Source organism: Petromyzon marinus, chromosome 3 (assembly GCF_048934315.1).
Source record: "Petromyzon marinus isolate PM22_M1 ecotype Great Lakes invasive population chromosome 3, UKy_Petmar_22M1.pri1.0, whole genome shotgun sequence".
Taxonomy (NCBI): Eukaryota; Metazoa; Chordata; class Hyperoartia; order Petromyzontiformes; family Petromyzontidae; genus Petromyzon; species Petromyzon marinus.
The window spans coordinates 22,865,308-22,889,667 of NC_133669.1; the positions used below are offsets into that span (position 1 = coordinate 22,865,308).

Here is a 24,360-nt window from a genome sequence, read left to right on the forward strand (position 1 = left end):
TGACTCCCGCCAGGTATCGTGATTGGCCGTCGAAACGTGTGGAGATGACATTGCTGCGATTGGAGGAGCAGCACCATCTCCTCGGTGAGATGTTTTGTAACACAAAATATTCAGATATTCGGTCTAAATCCCAACCGCCGCAAATGAACGATTTTAGCTGACGGTTCCCTTCCATTGTGAAAGTGTTTCATTTTGACAGCCACTGCTAGTGAAGTGCTCTGCTCACAGTGTGCAGATTATCACTGCTTGCGATTGGAGGATATCCATCACGCGTAGCTTATTTTGACTCAAAGCTTTCTCAGTTCATCATAAAATGCCTTTGTCCGACGAAATCTAAATGGCCAATAAATACTTAAACGTAACTATTTTATCTACCAGGTAAAGCCCACTGAGCTATGAGCTCTTTTACAGAGGCGATCTGGTCACTCATGATAGCTCATAGAGGTGGCTTTTATCATCATCATCACACGTGGGAATTTATAGCAGCAACCAAATAATCGAAATGCGTGTTGATTTTAAATGTGGATGGGAAAAACCGGAGGAACCCGGATAAAAATCCACGCGACTATTATGGGGAGAGAGAGAACACACGAACTCCAATATACAACAGGCATCGGTCAAGGTCCGGGATCGAACCCACGAACTCCTGCGTACCAGGCGAGGGAGATAACATCTCGCTGCATATTCATCATATCGATCATCATAAGGCCTCCTTTGCCAATACCAAAATATAATAGGGGTTTTCCCCTTTTTTCTGGCGACAAAACTGAAACCTTTTGCAAGAAATAATTTTTACATTTACAACAATACTTGCAGTAACAAAGCAAACAAAAAACAACACTGATAGTTTATGCATTGTCCTTGAAATTGATTGGTCCAAAAAGCACCTTTTGGCGTCATCTGGTCGAACACCGTACGTGACTAGGCTCTAAGGAAAGCTGTCTCTGGTGTGGACCAATCGGTTTCAAGGACAATGTATAAATGATCAGAGTGTTGTTTTATTTTGTTAGCATTCTGACTGCAAGTATTGTGGTTAATGTAAACATGATTCCTTGTAAAAGGTTTCCGTTTTGTCGCTATGATGATAATAAAATAAGCCCTATTATCATCATATCGATGTTTTTCAAGCGAACTCGGCTCACTGGTGGTTGTCACTGGTGTCGGCCACCCACACCAACACACGTGCGCCACCTCTGCTGCAGGGGGCTTGCCTGCATCCACCTCCACCTGTCCCAGATGCTGAACATGCTGAACAGAAAAGGCAGGCGCCACGCGTTTTGCATGAGCCACGGGGGGGGGGGGGGGGGCTTTCTCTGAAACCAGAACACGCGTGGTACGCAACGCGCCTCCTCGAGCGTTTAATTTATGAAATAATAATTTCTAGAGTATTATTATCAAACCGCTTTTTTACAATTCAACCACGGGAGGAGGAGGAGGAGGAAAAAAAGGCAGCCCAAACGAGGTTCTCGCTTTTCTGTATTTATTTAATCCGTACCCTCGCCTTACGCAGAGCAGCGAATCAGCAAAGCAGCCGCGTGTGAGTGGGATGGATCTGATGACGACGGTGGCTAGGAGATGTTGACTACCTCGCCTGGTATGCAAGAGGCCGTGAGTTCGATCCCGACCCTAACGCCTGTCGTATATTTGCGGTTTGCGTGTCTCTCTCCCCGTGGTCACGTGGATTTGTCTCCCGACACATTTAGAATCAACGTGCGTTTGGAGTACAGTGTTCTCCTCTACTTACGAACGCGTTAGGTTCCAGAGGTCTGTTCGTAAGTAGATTTGTTCGTAAGTCGATGTTTACTCCTGTCGATTTCAAACATGTTGTTACAGCATGTACACTAAACACAGGGAATGGCTTTAAAAGTTGTATAATCTACTGTAAATGTAGATGCCACTGGTTCTTCATGTGGCATCTACATGATAGACGGGCAGGTTTTTTTCGTATCTGTGAATGTTCCGAAGTCGAATGTTCGTAAGTAGAGGCGTCCCTGTGCTGTATTTGTCTGCAGTACATTTCCACGTGATAAGCCACTTCGTTGAGCCATCATTTGTGGCCCAGTCGCTTCTGAAAAAGGAGCTATATAGCTCAGTGGGGGCCTTACCTGGTAAAGGGAAAAGCCGAGTTTAGTTTAGTAGTTTGTGTGTTTGCCAGTCTCATCTTCTTTAAATCTTTAATTATAACTCTGGCGCACAGAACTTGCAAGTGCTAGAGCTGGAACAATCGCTGAGCGTGCGCCGGCGATGCACACCATTTAATTACTGTATGCAGAGTAAAAGTCTGCTCGATATGCGTCTATGCAATAAACGAAGTTTCGGTACAACGAGCTTTGGATTGTTTTACCATTAGTTTACAGAGAAATCGAAAGCAAAAAAGAAAGTAAAATAATCAAATAAATACGCTAAAATTAATACGTAAAAAAATAGACGCATCGATCTGCGGTACTTCATAAACAAGATTAAAATTATATTTATTTTATAAATGTCCGTTTCTTCATTTAAAAACTGTGCAGTATAAAACACACTCTTTTCAATATAAATTGTCTTGTTTACAATCTGAATGATAATTGATGAAGTATTCATCGACATGGTACGTCAGGAAGGCTGGGAACGCATCCTCATAGTACTGATGGTATAAGTTACTCACTGTAAGAAGTTTCAATGTACGAATGTAGCTCCAGCAACGCATCTACTGCGTGTATCGCGCTATTGCCGCAGTGCGTTGACGGCGTTGTTGAAGTTCGTGGGGCGCTGCCTTGGCTATCTTCTTCCTGTTCTTGTACTGGTAGGAACCTCCTGGTTACACCAGCCCACAGGGGATTATTGTGTCCGTCCGTCCGTCGTGCATCTAAAATGGGAGGGGTGGGGCTGGGTGGAGAGGGGAGGGTGGGGAGGGGCTGGGTGGGGAGGGGCTGGGTGAGGAGGGGCTGGGTGGGGAGGGGCTGGTCACCCCGTGGTGCCCTTATAAAACTCAACGTTTAACCTACTCACGCCGGCTTGTGCCCGCAATCACACAGTCGGGCATATTTGCGGAATACACCACGTGGTGCCGCCGTTGACCCTGGCCATTGACCGAGCAACCCAACGTTCCTACCAGCTCCCTCCGCAGGAATGTGTTCTGGAGTGGAAGATGGCAGCAGCAAGCGACTTCGACGCGTCCCACTCCGTTCAGTGACAATTTACGACTCATGCCATCGTCCATACGGTGATGGAAAACATCGATCAATGAACTCCCAGCCTCTGGGGCAACCAAAACTGTGTGAATGTATTTATGTTAACCAAACTGGTACGGGTGCATACTTTTTTTTTAAATGCGGTCCATTGCGTGTCTTGCGTGTGGTGTCCCACTTGCAATGTATGTCGGGGTTTTTTTCACCCCGCACGTAGCCAACCGTGTTAATCAGAAACGCGGGGTAAGGGCATCATTTGACGCGCTTGCAAACCGAGATGGTCAATCTCAATGGGTCCCATCCACAGGTAAAACAGCATTGTTAGACATAAACCGTCACGAAGGCACAGAGGACACGTGTTTCCACTACATTCCCGATGCCAACCAAGGCACCACGTGCCTCTTGATTGGCACGGCCACACAATTAACTTCTGACCGATTCCAATTTGCACGCTTTGTTGAGCGGCGCCAATGGCAGGAGTAGAAATCACCCCGTAAGGCGAGGCGAGGAGGTGAAAGGCCTGGGCACATCTGCGGGCCACGATGTCAAACCATCAAAACAGCAAAAACGATATCTAACATCGGTCCACTTCAGTGGTGCATTTATTGGATCGTATGCACGTATTCAGATAATGCATCACAGCTGTAGCGCGGAACGATTACACTTTATAACACTGCTGCATATAATACTGCAAAAGAAGTAAAACGTAACTCGATGCATGCCATTAGCGAGTATAGAACATTTCAGTATGTCTTAAGGCAAAATGGTTTTGAAAACCGAGTCGCTGGGCTATTTATTTATTTAAATCTTTGAGACCTCTCGTCAGTTAAGCCCGGGTTGCAGCGTTTGCGAGAGTTATGGTGAAGCAACACCGGCCCGGCGACTGATTGATTCAACTTTGTCCAGAAGCAGTATTGAATAGCAGGCATCCGCAGAAAAAGGAGGAATTAAGAATTGCCAACATATTTTTTTATTTTTTTCTGGCCGGGTGACTTAGCGGTGGGGCGAGCGGTTCCTTACAATCGGAAAGGTTGCGACTTCGAAGCCTGTTTGGGGCATTGACTCAGCCCATCATCCCTCTCGGTGGGGGGATGTTAATAAAATAGGTACCACTTTTTTGTGGTAGTCATGGATCAAATCGTCCCTGCCATATGATCGTGGAATTTCCATCAATGGCACCACTGCAGGGCTGCAATGCCGCAATGCAGAAAATCGGACTTAAATTGATTAAAATTCATTGATGTTTTTTTCTCTCTTAATTTTTGTTATGTCCACACCTCGAAAGCATTTGAAATTGAGGCGTTTCAGTTAATTCACAATTAGTTTATTTTGAGCTAGATCACCATATAGGTCAATTGAACCTCATGGTGGTACCCCAGGGTACTAAATTACCCCGGCTCTCGCATGATGTCCGTGATGCAGTCATTTTTAGTCTGTTGATGGTCGGCGACGCGGCAATTGACTCATCTCGACGAGCTGTACACGATGCACTATTCAAAGTAGAAATTTTCTAAAACAGATTTTTTTTTTAAAGCTATGTTTGGCGTTTCGACATCGTGGAGTAGCACTGATGTCGGATCGATTGGTACTCCAGTCGCGGAGTGAAGTACACCCCTGGAAAAAATAGTGTACCAGAAATAAAATATTTAATTGCCTCGGCCTATCTTGTATTATTTGGTACCCCGGGGTCCTGCCATGAGGTTCAAATGTCATTGCCATGTTTTAAACTATAACCCTCCAACCACCTGACAGAGCCAATAAAATCAAATTGTTACGTGGGCAAAGATGCCAATGGATTTGGGTTTTTGAGCAACAGCAGAGGAGGAATGTTGAAGAGCAATGACAGTGTTGAAAATTTGTTTGGGAGGTTTATAGCATTTTTAAAAAAATACCTACACAATCGAACCGAAAAGAACGCAATTACGAATGAATAATGTTGGTCGTGAATCCTGGTGATTAAGTTGTTCACGCGTTTATCTAATATTAATATTAAATTGTATTAATGTGCAAATAAGAGTACACGCGTTCACGTGCGTGGATCGACCAGACCCATGCATATGTCGACCAAGCCCATTCAAGGCTGTAGCAAACACTTACTCCTACAATAACCATCACATCTATTGAACCAGTCATTATTTATTCTCATTATCGACATGCCGTAACATTAAATTCTTCGGTCTTTTCCTGCGACCGCTGGGTAAAAAGCCAGCTGCAATTCCAAAATTCAGCACACAATATAAAAAAAAATACTGTACATGCACGGCCATCAACACAATCTGGGCCAGTATAAAACATTGTAAAATATATATATATATTTTGGTAAATGCTTTCCGCGATCTTATGTACAAATATATTTCGCAACAAACAATAAAGGCCATGATAAAAATGCGTTGAAAAATCACTTGCGTTCATTGCATGTTCATATAAAATCATCTGGGTTTGTTCGATTAAGGATTTTATCATTATTATTAGAACCAATGGTCTGTAGGAGTCCTGCTACAAACACACGCACACACCAGCTGCAGACCTGCCGCATGCAATCTACAGTAGTGGATCGCAGTAGTTTCCTTCGTGGCAATGACGTCAGTCCGACTCTCAACATTTGCACGACACTCGTATGTGTGTATGTATGTTGAACTTCTTTCGCACCGTACATAGCCAACCGTGCTAATTGGAGGTGCGGGGGAAGGACAACAAACTATACACAAAAAGCAGTTCTGGAGAAATTATTTTTCCATTTAGTATAGCAGTGTAGTGTACAATAGTGTATCGTAGTGTATAGTTGTGTAAAGGGTAGCGTGCAGCGTAGTGTATAGTGTAGTATGTAGCGTATAGTGTAGTGTATATTGTATAGTGTAGTGTATGTATGTTGAACTTCTTTCATGGCATACGTAGCCAACCGTGCTAATTGGAGGCTAATAGGGGCATCTCTCAAACTCCAGTCATTGTTAACCCTGCCACCATGTGTCTCTTCATCACTACCATATTCATGTTTTTTTTCCACTCACTTGTGGAAAATAATTACGCTGCACTAGGCTAAGATTCGTTGCCGATTATCATATTTTTCAGGCATAGACATGAAACTTCCCATCGATCGTAAAGTATGATGTAACAGGAAATTATGTCACAGTTTGTTGTCCTTCCCCTGCATTTCCAATTAGAACAGTTGGCTGCATACGGTGCAAAAGAAGTTCAACATACATATTTCCCTTCTGTGCTTTTCCCACCATAACTGGTGTCAACAGGGCATCGGGCGACATCACAGCACGAAGACAATAACTTATAAACACAAAGCAAATGATTCGGAAATCAGAGGAAAAAAAATCCTAAACTGTCCTTAAAAATCGAAATTATCCCAAATTTTTTTTTGGGAAATCCGAAACTCGTCCCGAAATGCTGCGCGTTTATCACGCCTGATTGCCGGCAAATTGCGGGGGGGGGGGGGCAAACTGCACGGTGGGAGTCTGGCTGGAGGTGGTGGGGGAGGTTGCAAGGCCTGTAGTTTGAGAAACGCTACTCGATAATGAATATCCCTCGAGCAGACATGGGGGACCTACAGAGCCCGCGACTTCACATTACACGGCCTGTAGGCAACAGCAGCCCCGCCACTTTGAAACAGCCCGCACTACAAGCATCGCAGCTGCACTTCTTCTTTCGTACGGCCAACGTAGATGCGGAGCAACGACTACAATTTCACATTCACGGTGGTCAAGTCGGACAACTGATTCGGGAACAGCGGAGTCTATCGGCGTGATGGCCGCCTTCATATTTGTTGAAGGAGACATCACATCCGCACACTGATCCAGGTATTACAGGGAATATTTTCACATGTGGCAACCACACTGCATTTTCTAATAGGTAGCACGCTCAGCGTAAAGGTGAGCACCTCATTATTTTCCACGTCGTTATTTATTGGACGTGTTTGCCTACGTGTCGCCCCACATTCGGCCGCTGGTACGAACAATATTCCTTCCACGCCTGACCCAACAGGTGGAATTCTCGGCATCATAAATATGCCGCAAGGGAATAAGCTGCACGGCAGACCCAAGCTGTGTTGTGGAAATGACCAATACGATGCCCCGCCCCCCTTAATAACCCACACACGTCCGCTCCGTTGATTTCCATTGCAATCGTCACGTGCCTGGAGGAGCAACTCTAAATCACCTCCTGCAACGTGGCACGGCTCGGTATAGGTAGGTCCCTGCCACAGCAGAAATCACCGTTGTTGCTCTTACGACTCGAATAACGGCTGCCCTGTTTACATTTTTCTCCGCACGATCCATCCAAGGGACATCAATCAAGGTGAAAGCAGGAGCAAAAAAACTGGGGAGGGGAGAAAGTTGAGATTTTAACAAAATTGGAAAGTTGGCAGTCGCATTGAGTTCCGATCTTTGGATTGTGTCGTTAAATCTGTTCCAGGTTTCAGCGGTCGTTTTTGAAAAATATTCTTAAACAAGTTGTGTTTGTCCACCTAACGATTGAAACAAGATTCATTTATGTAGATCCTGGTAGGGGCATTTCTCGCAAAGCGTCTATCAAAACGTGTCTAGAATTACACGGCAAATGAAACTGACGCTAACACCTAGCGGGTGATGAAGCGTGGAAATACATTTTTTTTAAAACACCACTCCATGGACCCAGCACTGCACTTGACGCGAGAGTATGAACGTTGGGAAAGAGGAGTGTGGAGGGAGGATGGTGGACGGAGTGGAGGAGTTTGGAAGGAGGATAGTGGAGGCAGGGAGGAAGTGGGTGGAGGGAGGAGAGTGGAGGAGTGTGGAGGGAGGAGAGTGGAGTGTGGAGGGAGGAGAATGGAGGAGTGTGGAGGGAGGAGAATGGAGGAGTGTGGAGGGAGGAGAGTGGAGGAGTGTGGAGGGAGGAGAATGGAGGAGTGTGGAGGGAGGAGAGTGGAGTGTGGAGGGAGGAGAATGGAGGAGTGTGGAGGGAGGATAGTGGAGGAGTGTGGAGGAAGGAGAATGGAGGAGTGTGGAGGGAGGAGAGTGGAGTGTGGAGGGAGGAGAATGGAGGAGTGTGAACGGAGGAGAGTGGAGGAGTGTGGAGGGAGGAGAGTGGAGTGTGGAGGGAGGAGAATGGAGGAGTGTGGACGGAGGAGAGTGGAGGAGTGTGGAGGGAGGAGAGTGGAGGAGTGTGGAGGGAGGAGAGTGGAGTGTGGAGGGAGGAGAATGAAGGAGTGTGGAGGGAGGAGAATGGAGGAGAGTGGAGGGAGGAGAGTGGAGGAGTGTGGAGGGTATGAGAATGGAGGAGTGTGGAGGGAGGAGAATGGAGGAGTGTGGAAGGAGGAGTGTGGAGGAGTGTGGGGGGAGGAGAGTGGAGGAGTGTGGAGGGACGGAGGAGAGTGGAGGAGTGTGGAGGGAGGGAGGAGAGTGGAGGAGTGTGGAGGAAGGAGAGTGGAGGAGAGTGGAGGGAGGAGAGTGGAGGAGTGTGGAGGGAGGAGAGTGGAGGAGAGTGGAGGAGTGTGGAGGGAGGAGAGTGGAGGGAGGAGAGTGGAGGAGAGTGGATGAGTGTGCAGGGAGAAGAGTGGAGGAGTGTGAAGGTAGGAGACTGGAGGAGTGTGGAGCGAGGGAGGAGACTGGAGGAGTGTGGAGGGAGGAGAGTAGAGACAGGGAGGAAGTGTGTGGAGGGAGCGAGGGAGGAGTAGTGGGACACAGGAACACATTCGCAGGAGGGCCGAGAGCGGTACTCGTGGAAAGTCTAAGCAGATAAATTGCATTTTATTAATTACTTTCGATATTTTGCCTCCAAAATCAATGCGACATTTAGATGTGCACATTAACTGTAAACGATTCCCCTTAAACTGTGTTACAAAAAGTAAAACGAGGCCACTGTTGAAATATCTTCCTTACCGTGAGCCCCAATGTATAGATATATACCGAAGCTGAGCCCTCTTAAAACTCCACTTCCTCCGCCGGCATTACGGGGTGGGGGAACGTGGAGACGATCGGGGGCCGGTGGGGCACGTAAGGACGCCTCACTCGTCGCTGTCGGGCGTCACGCCCAGCATTGCGTGGAGCTCCTCAGGGCTGTAGCCCAGCAGGCTCTGCAGGTCGCACACGAAGCGGTAGACGTAGCGCTTGCCCGATGTCTTGTGCACGATGTTCTTGTCGTAGTAGTAGCGCAGGCCCCGGCTCAGCTTCTCGTAGTTCATCTTGGGCTTGTTCTTCCGCTTGCCCCAGCGCCGCGCCACCTGCGTTTCACAACAACAACAACAACACGACGGAGAGATGTTAGAGGTGGAGGGGGAGGGAGGACCGCAGTGTATGCAGTTTAGAATCATAACGAGCGGGGGAGTAGGCACGTATGTTGAACTTCCTTCACAACGTATTGTTAAGGGGGGTTCGATTCCGTTTCTTCGCTGGTGGGTCACACAGCCACCGCATGCGAAACGACGATTTGTATGGTAAGCTGCACTGCTCAAAATGAAATCCAGCCCAACAGCCTGGACATTTAATAACTATTTAAGGGAAGGACGCGCGTCAAAAAACGTGACCTCCAATTCACGTGGTTGTCTACATACGGTGCGAAAGAAGTTCAACATACGTGCAAAAACAAGTTTATAATTTTCATCAATTTATCATCGTCTCCGTCATCATCGACCTTGCTCGATCCACTGCTGGTTGAGTCCTCCCCCAAGCCGTCGCCGTCGCCGTCGCCAACATCCGTGTCCTGGCCAATTTCACTTTTCGTCAAAAAGTCGATTCGAAGACCTCTCACTTGCGTACGCTCTCTAACACACGCATCCCCTCCCCCCCCTCCTCCCCCCCATCCCGTCCCCTTCGGTGCGACTCCGAGCGTGCACCGGGAACTGTTGAGCACTCGTAACGGAATAAATCTTCGCGTGCGACGCGTGGACGCGTCGGGCAGTGGCCCCTTCTTGGCGCTCCCACAGGGCCCCTGAAGAAAAGCCACTGGCCGGGAACGCCAGCCGGTCACGCGTCGTGCCCGTTTGCTCGGCGCCGTTGACGACGGGCAGGTGCGCCGCGCCTGCCGTCTGTTCTTCCCCCAGGTCCCTTATCTTGAGCTCAGGAGTAAGGCAACGTTTTTCGACGTCACAAACAACTCGCAATCTTTCGCGAGTAAGCGCATTTTACGCTGACAAGCCTCTCGTTTTGATTTGAAGCTTTCGTGACTGCAGGGATTCATATTCTTGGTTCTTTCGGGAAAGTCACCACGTTAGAAGGGACTTTACCGAAAGAACAATGAATAAGCCTCTTATAGGAATAGGTTTTACCCTTTTAACTGGCACAAAAACTGACACCTTTATTCAAGGCATCATGTTTGCAATAACCACAACACAAGCAGTCAAAATGCAAACAAAAGAGACAACTCTGATAATAATATGCACTGTCCTTGAATTTGATTGGTCCACACCCGAGACGGCTTTTCTTAGAGCCTAGTCTCCATTGGTGTTGCTCATGCGCTCCGCTCGCCAGAGGCTCTTGGCGAAATCGTTTGTCGTGCGCCCACCCACCCCCTCCCTCCTTGTTTGTGAAGCGATGCGCGGTCTCGCGCGTCGCAGGCGCACGTTTCGCTGCGACGGCGTTGACGCAGCGGGGAGCGCGAGAGCTATGCGTGCCAAGTGCACCCCGGTCAGCCGCTTCGTAGAACTGTCGTTTGTGATGGCCAGGTCGCTTCTGAGAAAGAGCTACGTTGCTCAAGTAGGCCTTAACTTGTAAAAAAAATAAAAAATGTACCCATAACACCTGGGGTTTGTCTTGAGACTTCCTGCCAGGCGAGGCGTCAATACTTCACATGGATCTCAATGTGCACCAGGCCCTGGCCGCGAGCCCTGCGGTGACTGCACCGTCGATAAGTGGTTCATGGATGCTGCTGCTGCTGCTGTTGTTGTTGTTAAGGTGGTGGCAGAGAGATGGGTCACCTTGCGTCAGTGTCATGTGCCAGCGTGGTCCACTCGGCGTTCCCGTAAAGCTCTCTGCGCTCACGGGATTGTTTCGACAGACAGATTTAAAAATGGGTTCCTCAGTGTCAAATGTAGGGGGGGGGGGGTGATTTGCCCCGAACCCCGCACCCCCAACTTTCGACGGCCCTGCCTGGATGTTTCAGGTAAAGGCCTTGAGCTGCAAGAAAGTGCAACGTCCAGGAGACGTGAAGCTCTGGGAACTAAGCCTCCACTCGGAGTGTGCATCAGCAACCCGTTGGCAAGCCTGTCCGTCTGTCTGGTTGGAGACCATCGCAGGCAAAGTGAGTGGGCCTCACCGGCACGTTACACCTCCACCAGGTGACCGCGCCCATCCATCCAACTGCCAAGCAAGGGTATTCAACGGGCACCGGCGATCACGAGGGGCAACTTTACGCCATCGTTGGAGTAGCTTTTTTTTGCGTCTCAAAAAATTCCCCGCACCTCGTCTGGATCGGAGAGCTTGAATTCCCAACCGTCGCCCGTCCAGCTGATGAAAGGCTGGCACGACTTGTCCGTCAGGAGCTCCAGAAGAAACTGCCACAGTTGGATTGGTCCGCTGCCTGTTCGTCAGCGAGGAGATGCCAAAGGAGGGAGGGGAGGGGAGGGAGGGGAGGGGAGGGAGGGAGGGAGGGAGGGAGGGAGGGAGGGAGGGAGGGAGGGAGGGAGGGAGGGAGGGAGGGAGGGAGGGAGGGAGGGAGGGAGGGAGGGAGGGAGGGAGGGAGGGAGGGAGGGAGGGAGGGAGGGAGGGAGGGAGGGAGGGAGGGAGGGAGGGAGGGAGGGAGGGAGGGAGGGAGGGAGGGTTGTAAAATTGAGACAACGTTTGGGAGTCATTCCGTATTTAACACGACACCAACATCGGCAAAAAAAAACGAACGTTGGAAGCAGATGTAACAATTTACAGCACATACAAACTTACAAGGGGTCCCGTAAAGGAATTATGGATTTCCTTAGCCAATCGTGCATCATGTGAAACAGCACCATTAGATTTATGATTCCTCAGCAATATTTAACATCGGTGACAGCAACTGTTAGAATGGAGTTGGCACGTGTCTGGTATCCACAACTACAGTCAGAGGCGTACTGGATGTGGTGTGCTGGGTATAAAAATACTATTTGTTATTATTATTATTAACTTAAACCCTTTGTCAGTAATGCATCATGAGCAGCAGCAGCCATGGTCTATCCACTGCTCGATGGAGGGCTGCCAAAGCTGCAGCCTTAATGTTTATGGCTTTCGTGTAGGCTTTTGCGACCAACATTATCTGTAACAAAGGTTTGCTTGGGTTACAGCGCGTGAATATGTGTCGTTAACCCAATCACCACCCGACACAGCCAATTAGTATGTTTTGTCGCGTGAACAAAATGTGCCAATCAGTGACCACTTCAGCACACCGGAGTGTTGTGAGAGTAAACCCCAAAGCATTTTACAATGAGTACATGACATTGAGCTGGCGACTACAACCAGCTTAATCTGCAGCACGCCGGTGTGTTGGAGAGTAAACCCCACAGCATTTTTACAATTCGATTTAATGACGTTTTCGCTGGCGATTACGACCAGCGGGTGTTTGACTCAGCTGTGGTGTCGGAAGGGTTCACGCAGAGAGAGAGCGAGAGGGGGGGGAGGTCTGTGGTGACGAACGACAATGGTATTTATAAACTATTATCCACGCACACAAAAGCCTTTGACGTCGTTTCCGTTTTGGAAGACGACAAAAATCGGCGGCTTGCGTGATGCTACGTTTCCTCCGCGCGCGAGAGTTCTCGTTTTTTCAACGGAATCACATCGCCGATGCGAAAAGAAGAAAAGACGATTTACGATCAAATGGTCCCAATGAGATCGTTTACGACCGAAAACTGTGGTACATTGTGGCGAAAAGCTGTTTTATATATATACACCAAGACCATGACTCAAGCAGGACTGAAATGTCAGACGGAGTTTATGGGTTGTCATGTAAACGAGAGATTTAAATGTAGCGTTTGTGTAATTCGAACATTTTTCGCGCGTTTTTTTTATATCAACGATATGAAATCTTATGAATGACTGTCGTTTATGTGTGTGTGTGAGAGACAAAGGCGGCAAGGCATGGTCCTGGCCATACCCCCTCCCCCCTCCCCCCTCACCTCGTATGCAGTGCCGACCTCCGGAGCTCGCTACGGTACTTGCCCCAGAATCCTCTTAAAGGCTATTTGGGGCGACCTTCGTCTTTGCTTTTTGTGTGTGCATGCGTCGGAGTGTACAATTTAATTCCTGAGCACACTCCACATCGATGGCACGTGGTAATTCAACTCACCCCGGGCCACTCCTAGGTCGACTCGGCCTTAAATCTGCATCCATCCTGCACGCCCCTCGCCGCCCCCCCCCCCTCCCCCCCACGTGGTCTTTAAATCTACAGTGACGGAGTGGCGTGCGTGACGGAGCCGTAGCTCGGACGCAGTCGCCCACGGCGGGCAACGGTGCCACCACCCTCGCTGTGACACCGTCATTGGCCCCCACAAGCTGCCGATGCCCCTCGTGACAGCACTGGCCATATGCAAGTACCCAGATGGCCTGCCCGCCCGCCCGCACGATCGCACACCTGTGTCTCCGCCCCGCACGATCGCACACCTGTGTCTCCGCCCCGCACGATCGCACACCTGTGTCTCCGCCCCGCACGATCGCACACCTGTGTCTCCGCCCCGCACGATCGCACACCTGTGTCTCCGCCCCGCACGATCGCACACCTGTGTCTCCGCCCCACACGATCGCACACCTGTGTCTCCGCCCCGCACGATCGCACACCTGTGTCTCCGCCCCGCACGATCGCGCGCCCGTGCATCCGCCCCGTTACGAGAGCGCACCCGTGTATCCGGCCCGCCCACACACCATCGCGCACCTGTGTATCCAGCTAGGATAGCGGCAGGAATGACCGGCTTGCCCTCGTTCAGCTCGCTCCTCTCGCTCATGTACTCCTTGAAGGTCCCCTTTGGCCGCTGCGCCGGCAGTGCCAGCGGCATCAGGCACTCGTCCTGCTTCCGTGCCAGCGCCACCAGGAAGTCCTCGGGCTCCCTCGCCGCGGCCGCGGCGTTCACGTTGCCGGCATTGCTGCCGTAGGCCCCGGCGCGTCGCTCGTGTCCCCCGACCGCCGCGAGGGCCGCGCGGGGGCCCTGCTGCCCGTCCCCCCGGCGGGCGGTGTGCGCGGCCGCGGGGAAGACGGGGGCCCCCCGGTAGTCGTCCGCCTCGAAGCTGTCGTACGATGGCACTCGCTGCAGGCCGTCGAACGAGGGCGGCCGTGCCCAGGGAGAGGGCGGCTGCTGCTGCTGCTGCTGCTGCGGCTGCTGCGGCAGCGCCAGCAGTGCCGCACCCTCGTAGCTGTCGGCGCTGTCGAACGAGTCCTGGGCGAACATCGCTGCGGTACGGTAGGGAACGGGCCAAACGTGCCACGATCAGCGATGCCCAGAGTTGGCACGAGCTAGCGAGCGGGGGGAGGGGTGGGGAGGGGGCAAAAAGGCAACTTGCCCCAAGCCTCAAACAACGCCACCCCCCCCCCCGCCCCCGCCCCCCGTAGCAGGCCCGTGAGTGGGTGGTGGAATACGAAGGCCCCACGTTGCTTCCGGCTCGAGGCCTTCCAGGAACCTTTTGGTGGCCCTGGCTCCGACCCATCGTCTCCCACCACCTAGCTGGCTCTGGCTCTTCTGCCCTCCCTCCCACGCCCCCCACCGAATAGTTGATTTCCTATTTGGTGTCCCACTGCACTGCCCGTCCTCTCATCGGCATGGAGCTTCATTATTTCTTGAATCACGTCTCTTTTACGTGACAGCATTTGATCAACTGTACGTGTACCGCTGTCGGCCGAACCCAGTTGATGGAAGCATTTCCCAAAATTTGGGAGACACAAACCAGAGCGAAAAGGGCGATTTTCGATTACGCAAACGATAAATTGCCCCGTCAGCGACTTCTGGGGACCAAAAGTCACACAATCCACGCGCGAGCGTCATTTTTTTCCGCAACTTGTTATTTACAATTCTCAAAGAGACTAAAATAAATAAAAACAAAGCATCGATGGGTTTAAAGAGAAATTAGTAGGTAAGGTCCACTAAGCTATATCGCTCTTTTCCAGAAGCCACCTGGCCACAAATGATAGCACAGTGAAGGGGCTTATCACGTGGACATTTCTAGCCGCCAAATACTCTAAATGCGCGTCGATTCTAAATGTGGAGGGAAAAACCGGAGGCACCCGGAGAAAAATCAACGCGACTACGGGGAGAGGGAGAGACATGCAAACCCTAGCTATACAGCAGGCGTCATGGTCGGAATCTAACCCACGGCCTCCTGTATACCGGGCGAGGCAGTTAACATCTCGCCATGGCAGAACTCACCGTGTCCGTTATGGGACAAGCACAAGCTCTCCGGCGCCAGGACTTCCTGCTTGACCCGCTGGTAGCTGGGCATGAGGCCTGCCGCGCCCACGTGAGCCTCGCTCGCAGCCACGGGCGGCGGCTGGAAGACACCGCCCCCCTCGTATTTGATGCCGAGCAGCTCCTCCGACGTGACGTTGTGCAGCGTCTGCAGCGACTCGGAGATGAAGCCCGCGTCCGCGTAGTCGGAGGGCGGCACGCACTGCGCCGGCTCCGGATGGTGGCAACCTGGGACACAGCAAGCGGTGGGGGACAGCAGCAGCAGCAGGAGCAGCAGCAGCAGCAGCAACAGCAGCAGCAGGGCTTCATTTCAGCCGGGACAGTCCAGAAACGGGAATTGCTTTGGCACGTAATACCCATCGTCGTCTCGATTCGTAAAACACGTTCATGGGATTATAGCAATTCTTACTCTAGTGGTAGTGCCTTGTGCCGACAGCAGCAGTAGGGGCAGCAGCAGGGTGCCACGGTGGCGAGATGTTAACTACCTCGCCATGTATATGTGAGGTCGTGGGTTCGGTCCCGAACCCTGACGCCTGCCGTACATTTGGAGTTTGCGTGCTTCTCTCCCCGTGGTCACGTGGATTTTTCTCCGGGGCCTTTTTTTTACATTTAAAAATTTATGTTTAAGAGTATGTGGCTGGTATACTTTTCCACGTGATGATAAGCCACTTCGTGGAGTTATCTTTTGTGGTCAGGTCGATTCTGAAAAAAATCTATATAGCTCAGTGGGCCTTCCATGGTAAAATAAAAATAGTTTCGTTGTCATAGTTTTAGTGGCAGCAAGGCTTAATTTTTGCAGGAATAGTCCGGAAAATTGAATTGTTTTGGCACGTTTCACAAAACACGATTATGGGATGATAGGAATTCATACTCTCATGGTAGTGCCTCATGCCGATATTCCCTACTCAAAGTCAGCCCTAGTAGCAGCAATCCATAAAATACCGAGCGAAAAATTAAGCCCCATCTACGATCTACAACAAGCAAGCGCTTTTGTCCGGTCATTTGTAAGACATTGCTGACCATGGTGCTGATGATGGTGCTTGATAATATCTCATTAATGTATCGATTGGTGATGGTGGCAATTGCGGTGATTTTATGTGACGATGGTGGGATGGGGGTGATGAATTTAATGAGGATTACAATTGTGGTGGTGGCGTTTGATAACAAATAATCGGCGATGATGGCAGGAGTGGTGTTGGTGATGATGGTGATGACGGTACAAATAATAACGGAGCTGATGATGATTTAATTTTTTCAGTGACATCACTGACCAACTGAGTAGTCCACAGAGTATGCAGAGTTTGCTACTGCAGAGCTGTCCTCCGTACGGAAATGCCTGCTGTCTTCTTGGCATTCTGGCAGAGGGAGAAAGAAACCACCAGACCTCGAATACTAAATATTTCACATCAAATTTTCACACCGACTTTCTCACACAATCGGCAAATTATTATTATTATTTTCACCACGGAAATGCAAAAAATATTAACCATAAAAACGGTGGTGTCAGCATCATTATCGGGCATTAAACGCGAGGGGACAGACTCAAGAGAAATGCCCACCATGGATCAAGAGCAATGAGAGAAGTGACAACGGCTCGGGGAGGCCTTCATCCAGCAGTGGATCGATGATGCTGCTGATGATGGTGAAGGGGAAACAACCCCCAAAGGGCCACTGCACAATTTTTGCCTTTGAACGTCAAAGTTGACAGAACTCACGGCGAGGGGGGCAGTTGCCGTGGGGTGGAGGGGGTTGGAGGAGAGAGAGAGAGCTCACCTCTCAGCAGGAGCTCCAGGTGTTCCCACAGGATGTCTCCCACGTAGTCGGGAGCCAGACGCAGGAAACGCTCCTTGCCCAACGAGCAGAGGGCCCGGCCGCTCAGGGCCAGCCGAGAAACGTCGAGGCCCTCCAGGCTGAACTCCGTCGCGGCCCACAAGAGCCACTGGGCCACCTGCCCGGCCGTCCAGACGGTGGGGTCTGTTCGAGAGACGAGAGAAAGAGGGAGTGGCCGTTTCAGTGACAAAGCTATCGAATGTGCGGACGGTACAATTGTGTGTGTGTGTGTGTGTTGAACTTCTTTCACGCCGTGCTTAGTCAACCATGCTATATCGGAGAAGGAAGCCGAAGGACACGAAACTAAACAATTGCACCGAAGTCCACTCCATGGAGATTGGGGCTGAGAACAGGGGTTCCCCATGACATTTAGATTATTTGGTTGCTATACATTTCCACATGACCGGCCACTTTGTTGAGCTAGAATTTACGGCCAGGTCGCTTCTGTAAAATAAGTTAATGCTTCAGTGGGCTTTACCTGGTAACATAAAAATAGTTTAGTTTAAATTGCATATTCTTAAGTGCTTTATTTACTTTAAAAATATATATGCTTTGCACTCCGATCATGTTTGTGTATTGATTGCTGTTGTTGTTGTAACGTCCTGACCCACCCCTAACTGGACATCTGTGAAACACAGCATTATAGCTCATCGGGTTCCTGTGGTATAAATAAATATCCCGATTCATTCCTTACAGCAGAGGCCACGCCGACCTCGCTACGCCACTGGTACCGCTATGCTCGGGTGTACGAGCACCGTGGGCTATGGTCATTGACTTGGGGTTCACCGATTCACGTCCCTCCCCCGCCTCCCAGCGAGTTGATGGCCGTCGTCACAATTTGGGATTACACTCCAATTGATTTGTTAACCAGCCACGTGGCCGCCCAGCGCAGGAGGCGAGCGGCTCGCAATCGGAGTTCGAATCCCGGGTGGGGTTTTGACCAAACGGCATCATCCCTGCAAGGGTCAATAAAATTACGTACCGCTTTGCAGGGGGGGGGGGGATATCCACAGTGGTTGCCCCAACGGACAGACTAGGACCTCGCCATAGGAATGGAGAATTTCCACCACTGGCAAAGGGCTGTTAGCGATAGATGAGCACCATTTCGACGCGCACCCGAGCATGCAATCATTTTGCTCATTCAAGAAATGGAACTGCACGTTACATTCCGGATGACGTGGCCCACGTAATCCTGTTTTACAAAACGAAACCAAAACACGCAACACAATTTCACCGCGTCGCAACGTTCAAGTTGGGGAGACAACCGGCACCGGTGTTGTGCCGGTGTGGAAAATCGATTCACTCCCCTGCGCCCGGGAACGTCATCTAATCCGGGGGGGGGGGGGGGGGGGGGTGTGCGTACCGCCAGGATGTGTGGGCCCGTACGTGTGCACGAGGTTAACAGTGGGGAGAGTTGCACGGCGGGGGAAAAAGAAAAAAATACTTGCTGCTGCTGCTGCGCGCGATATGCATCACCAATTCTTAATTGCGCAATTTACCGCGGCGACGTGACGATACAGTCCGAGCGTACAGATGTCCTATGCATCTCTGTGACTGTGTGTGGGTGTGTGACTGTGTGTGGGTGCGTGTGTGTATCTCTGTGACTGTGTGTGGGTGTGTGACTGTGTGTAGGTGTGTGTGTGTGTATCTCTGCTCGCTAACAGCACTTGCCCCTACAGTCTGTTAAGGCTATACGGGGGATCTTTGTCTTTGTATCTCTGTGACTGTGTGTGGGTGTGGATCTCTGTGACTGTGTGAGTGTGTGACTGTGTGTGGGTGTGTATCTCTGTGACTGTGTGTGGGTGTGTGACTGTGTGTGGGTGCGTGTGTGTATCTCTGTGACTGTGTGTGGGTGTGTGACTGTGTGTAGGTGTGTGTGTGTGTATCTCTGCTCGCTAACAGCACTTGCCCCTACAGTCTGTTAAGGCTATACGGGGGATCTTTGTCTTTGTATCTCTGTGACTGTGTGTGGGTGTGGATCTCTGTGACTGTGTGAGTGTGTGACTGTGTGTGGGTGTGTATCTCTGTGACTGTGTGTGGGTGTGTGACTGTGTGTGGGTGTGTGTGTGTGTATCTCTGTGACTGTGTGTGGCTGTGTGTGGGTGTGTGTGTGTATCTCTGTGCCTGTGTGTGGGTGTGTGGGTGGGTGTATGTATCTCTGTGACTGTGTGTGGGTGTGTGACCCTGTCTGGGTGTGTGTGTGTGTGTGTATCTCTGTGACTGTGTGGGTGTGTGGGTGTGTGTGTGTATCTCTGTGACTGTATGTGGGTGTGTGTGTTTATCTCTGTGACTGTGTGGGTGTGTATGTGGGTGTGTGTGTGGGTGTGTATGTGGGTGTGTGTGTGGGTGTGTGTGTGGGTGTGTATGTGGGTGTGTGTGTGGGTGTGTGCGAGGAGCGGTAGCGTTGCAGTTCAGCGAGCTGCGCTACGAACCCGGCAGTTACAAGTTCGATTCCCACTCACGGCCAACAACGCCAGTGACGATGATCTGAACCGGTCCTGGGCCTCCTCTCTAGGTCGACTCAGCCTTAAATCAAGACCTGGTGCGATCTATAAGCATCGCTGCTGGGGAGACAAAGGCGGCCGGGCGTGGTGCTGGCCACCCACCCCCTCGTGTGCCGTGCCAGCCTTCAGAGGTGCTCGCTAACAGATCTTGCCCCAACTGTCTCTTAAGGCTACACGTGCAGGGAGCTGTAGCATAGTGGTTAGCACGCTGCACTACGAACCTGGTGACATGGGTTTGATTCCCGCTCGTGGCCGACACCAGTGACGATTATTTAAACCGTGCCTGGGCCTGCCTTAGGTCAACTAGGGTGGGGTGTGTAAACATCGCCACTGGGAAGACAAAGGTGGTTGCGTGTGGTGCTAGCCACTCACCCCCTTGTGTACTGTGCCGGCCTTGATAGGCACAAAATGCCAAGCGGCCAGCAATAAACATGATGTCGATTGCGAAATATTTAATGGATGAATTTTTACATGTTACACAGAAAGTCCCGTGTAGCCAGTCACCCAGCGAGTTTGCAAAATGGAGATCCGTGCTGCATCAGCACAGAACGGGAACAACAACATCAAAGCGATGACGATGATCATGATCACACACCACCCACCAGCAGTGATCGTGGCCTGGAGCAGACCACGTATCTCCCCTGCTCACCAATAATTCCTCGTGAAGGAGTGTTTGTTTTTTTGCTTATAAATGTTGACCGCAAGAAAGCAACATATTCCGACGTATATGGCATTGACACCCCCGGTAAAAAAAAAAAATTTAGCTGGCACGTGTTGTAACGGGTACTGCAAGATCAGACCGTGTCCGTCCAGTGCTCGCCGAGCCGCATTAGCTTCCGGTTACCGAAACGAATTCATTGTAAGGTCACACTTATCAGACACGACGTGCTTGCCACAAATGAACCACAATGCCTTGCTGATCTCGTCTAGGAGCATAAACCATCACGCAAACTCTGGTCACCCTCGCAACGGCTTTTGGCAAACCACTGAACAAAGACGGTCACTGCATCGCGCGCTTTCAGATGCGCTTCTGCGGCCGTCTGGAACGCTCTTCCTTCCGATATTAGGAAGCCACCGGAGCTATGCACTTTGAAATCATCTATACTGAAAACGAATTTCTTTCGAACTGCAAGTTATTGTGTTTAGTATGCTGTCCTTCTCCACGCACCTCTGATTAGCGCGGTTGGCTACGTATGGTGGGAAAGGAGTTCTCCGTACGTACGCACGCACGCACGTACCCCTCGGGATGAAGAGGCGCAGGCGCTCCTTGGTGAAGCCGCTGAACGTGTCCCTCAGCGCCTGGGACATCACCGCCTTGCTGCCAGGCGTCAGCAGCGGCACCTCCACGCCATCGAGCTCTGCCCGGCAAGAACAACAATGCACGGAGGGATGTGAAAAGCATAAGAAAAAAAAAAAAACAACGCCTTCACTAACTACTTGCTATTTCTTATCTTGGCAGGTAAGGCCCATTGAGCTATGTAGCGCTTCTTCAGGAATGACCTGGCTATCACAAATGATAGCTCAGCGAAGTGGCTTATCACGTGGAAATGTATAGCAGCCGCCATATACTCTAAATGCACATTGATTCTGAATGTGGAGGGGACAACCGGAGGGTCCGCAGAAAAATCCACGTGACTACGGGGAGAGAGATACATGCAAACTCTAAACATACAGACGTCGGGGTCGAGATCGAGCCCACGACCTCCTGTATACCAGGCGAGTATTTGGCAGCTATACATTTCCACATGATAAGCAACCTCGATGAGCTATCGTTTGTGACCAGGTCGCTTCTGAAAAAGAGCCACATAGCTCAGTGGGCCTTTCCTTGTAAAATAAAGCAATAGTTTATCGGGTTTAAAAAAAAATAGTTTATGTAATGTATTACATCTTGCAAAGGGACACACGTAGAATAGCCCTACAAGGTCCTCCGAGTAATGACCACGGCTTGATTATGACCTAGAATAATCAAGCATCATCAAGGAGTCATCAAGCATTTAGAAACATGCATTTAGATTATTTAAATCATTTTTCTGCTCTAAATTCCCATGCGATAAGCCACTTTGTGGCCACGTTGCTTCTGAAAAATAAGTTCATAGCTCAGTGGCCTTTACCTGGTAAGCTAAAAACTAGTTTCGTTTTATTTGAAAATGTTTTACGTTATTTGTTTACCTCTCCTATACTTTGCACTCATGTTTTTTGTATGATTTGTTGCGTAACGTTTCGATCCGCTACTACTGATCATCTGTGGAAAAAAAAGCTTTATAGCTCATCGGATTCCTCCAGTATAAATACATATTCTAATTTTGATGAAGAACTTGTAGTGGTACCAACCCATTCAATTACGCAGGAAGACCCCACGATTCGTGTAGTGGAGCAAGTGCTGTAAGCGAGCACCTGCTAAGTCCGGAGTGGCAGACAGAGGGAATGGTGGTGGCTAGCACCACTCATGGCCACCTTTGTCTCCCCGGTGCTGATGGTTTTCCACTGCATCAGGAGGGTGGTGTATGTGATGGTGGTGGTAGTAGTTTGTGCACCACTGCACTGAAAATCCTGGCAATGCGAGTTTAATTCCTCGCCAGGCAGCATGCATTTGTTTTTCCTTGTGTTCAGTTTACTGTCCTTCACCTGCACCTCCGATTAGCACGGTTGGCTACGTCCGGTGCGAAAGAGGTTCAACACACATGCACACCGTACATAAACATCAATGTGGGACGTAATATCTCGAATCTGCCTTTGGTGCCTTTGCCAGGTCTACCAAGGACACACACCGCACACAGAGTACAAGACCGAGCAATTGCAACAACCGAGTCCAATTACCATTCATTGGTTTGAACAGCCTCGTCCAAAGTCCGCGATCAGGTAATGACTTTCCCACATCGGCGCCCGCGAGCTTGGGTCATTTTGAGAGCAATCGCTACCTGTTTCGGGGTTTCACTTCCTATTTCATCTCATTCGTGTAAACTTCTATTTTTGTATTCGATTTTTTTTTCGATTTTTAAACAGCCGCGTTGTATTCACGTACGGGCGATGCTGCTCCTGCTACCGTTGGCTTCTTTTAAAGTCTCGAATGTGCTGTTGCGGATCCCCCCCCCACCCCCTAGGGTCTCCCTCCCAGTGAGAAACTTCAGCACGACCAAGGCCCCTTCACTTCGGCGGGTTGCCTCGACTCTCGACAATTTCTCTTTCTCGACAGAGCTGCCACCACCACCACCACCCCCCACCACCACCACCAACACTGCCACGTTACGACACAACGCTTCACGCGGACCGCTGCGACTCGGCCAACACACGCAAGAGAGTTGACGGCTTTGTGCAGAATTCAGAGTGGTTAGGTTAGGAGATCATTAATGGAAGCGTGCCTATATTAGCCTGGCAGTCTGCGCCACCCACTCGCATACATGCACGCACACACAGAGAGACCTCCAGGGCAGCCTCCCCCTCGCGTCTCCGACCCTCTCCACGTTACCCATTACTCTCCGGTAAAACACGCGCCTCCTCCTCCTCCATCTCTATCTCTCTGTCTCTCAACACGCGTTCGCCATTCATTAATCGAGCACATCGTCGACTGAAAGGCGTGTAGGCAGGGCGTCAGAGACACCCCACGCCGTAAGGTGACGACGAGGATGATGATGATGGAGACCAAACATTCGACCTTTAAACCGAAGCGCAGTCTGCGCAACTCTAGGACAGTTTAACAACCCCCAACAATCCCCACTCCTGGTGTCTCTCCCCCCCCCATCTCTCTCTCTCGCAGACACACACGTCCCAGAGAAGCACAACACAAACATGGATAAGGAACAGGCCGTTCCAAGAATGCGCAAACGCGGCCGCAAACGTACAGAGGAGGGCGAGGGGTGAACGAGGGGGCGTAAAGCGACTGTAAACCATAGCTCGAGTGAAATAACAATGCGTATCCCAACGTTGGATCGTTCATGATGATGATGACGGTGGTGGGTCGTTTGACCATACTTCACCACGCTGCGGGTTGGCGGTGTGTGTGTCTGGAGGGGGGGGGGGTATGTAACCCAGGCTAGGTTCAGCTGGCCTGTATTATATTCTCGAACCGGGCTACACACACGCACGCTCACGCACACGCGCGCGCGTTCACGTCCGAACAAACTCCACACAGCGAGTCGAGGGAAGGCGAGGGGGCTCCAAAGGCAGTGACCATGGGGGTGGGGGGGGGGAGAAACACAGCGGCGTTGGCTGGAGGCGCACCCAACAATCGTACGACAAACACCCGGTAGCTGTACAATGTTTATCCAGAAGGAGAGCGAGCGACGAGAGAGGGAGATGGAGGGAGGTATGGGGTGGGTGGTGGGCAGATAAGTTAAAGAGCCGCTCTCTCTTCTCGAGCCGCGGGGATGGCGGGCGCCGAGATTCGTTCTCACCTGACGGCCTCTCGCTCTTGATCACCTTGACTCTGATGTCGCACGGAGCTTTGAGCCACGCCATGGATGTTGCGACCGCAACGGAGGACGTCCTCGCAAATGTTATTGGGGGTGGCGGGGTGGGGTGTGTA

At 50.6% G+C, this 24,360-nt stretch overlaps 1 protein-coding gene across 1 annotated transcript; it reads right to left on the reverse strand.

The window, feature by feature from the left end:
• Positions 1 to 3,754: 3,754 nt before the first annotated feature.
• On the reverse strand, positions 3,755 to 24,360 carry LOC116957401 (protein c-ets-1-B-like). Its single transcript, XM_032979525.2, has 8 exons — positions 24,230 to 24,360; positions 21,077 to 21,196; positions 17,278 to 17,478; positions 16,776 to 16,859; positions 15,466 to 15,732; positions 13,983 to 14,495; positions 11,551 to 11,669; positions 3,755 to 9,375 (listed from the first exon to the last, which is right to left on the reverse strand). Exons 1-8 carry the CDS (start codon positions 24,291 to 24,293, stop codon positions 9,160 to 9,162), a joined length of 1,584 nt encoding a protein of 527 aa, XP_032835416.2. The 5' UTR covers positions 24,294 to 24,360; the 3' UTR covers positions 3,755 to 9,159.

Bases quoted from the DNA above. Each gene is read 5' to 3' on its own strand.
- LOC116957401 (XM_032979525.2), bottom strand. From the start codon at position 24,293: ATGGCGTGGCTCAAAGCTCCGTGCGACATCAGAGTCAAGGTGATCAAG. The intron at 17,479-21,076 runs GTACGTGCGTGC...TCTCTCGAACAG, and splicing joins GCGCCTCTTCATCCCGAGGG to ACCCCACCGTCTGGACGGCC. The intron at 9,376-11,550 runs GTGCGGGGAATT...TGTGAAACGCAG, and splicing joins AGCTCTCCGATCCAGACGAG to GTGGCGCGGCGCTGGGGCAA.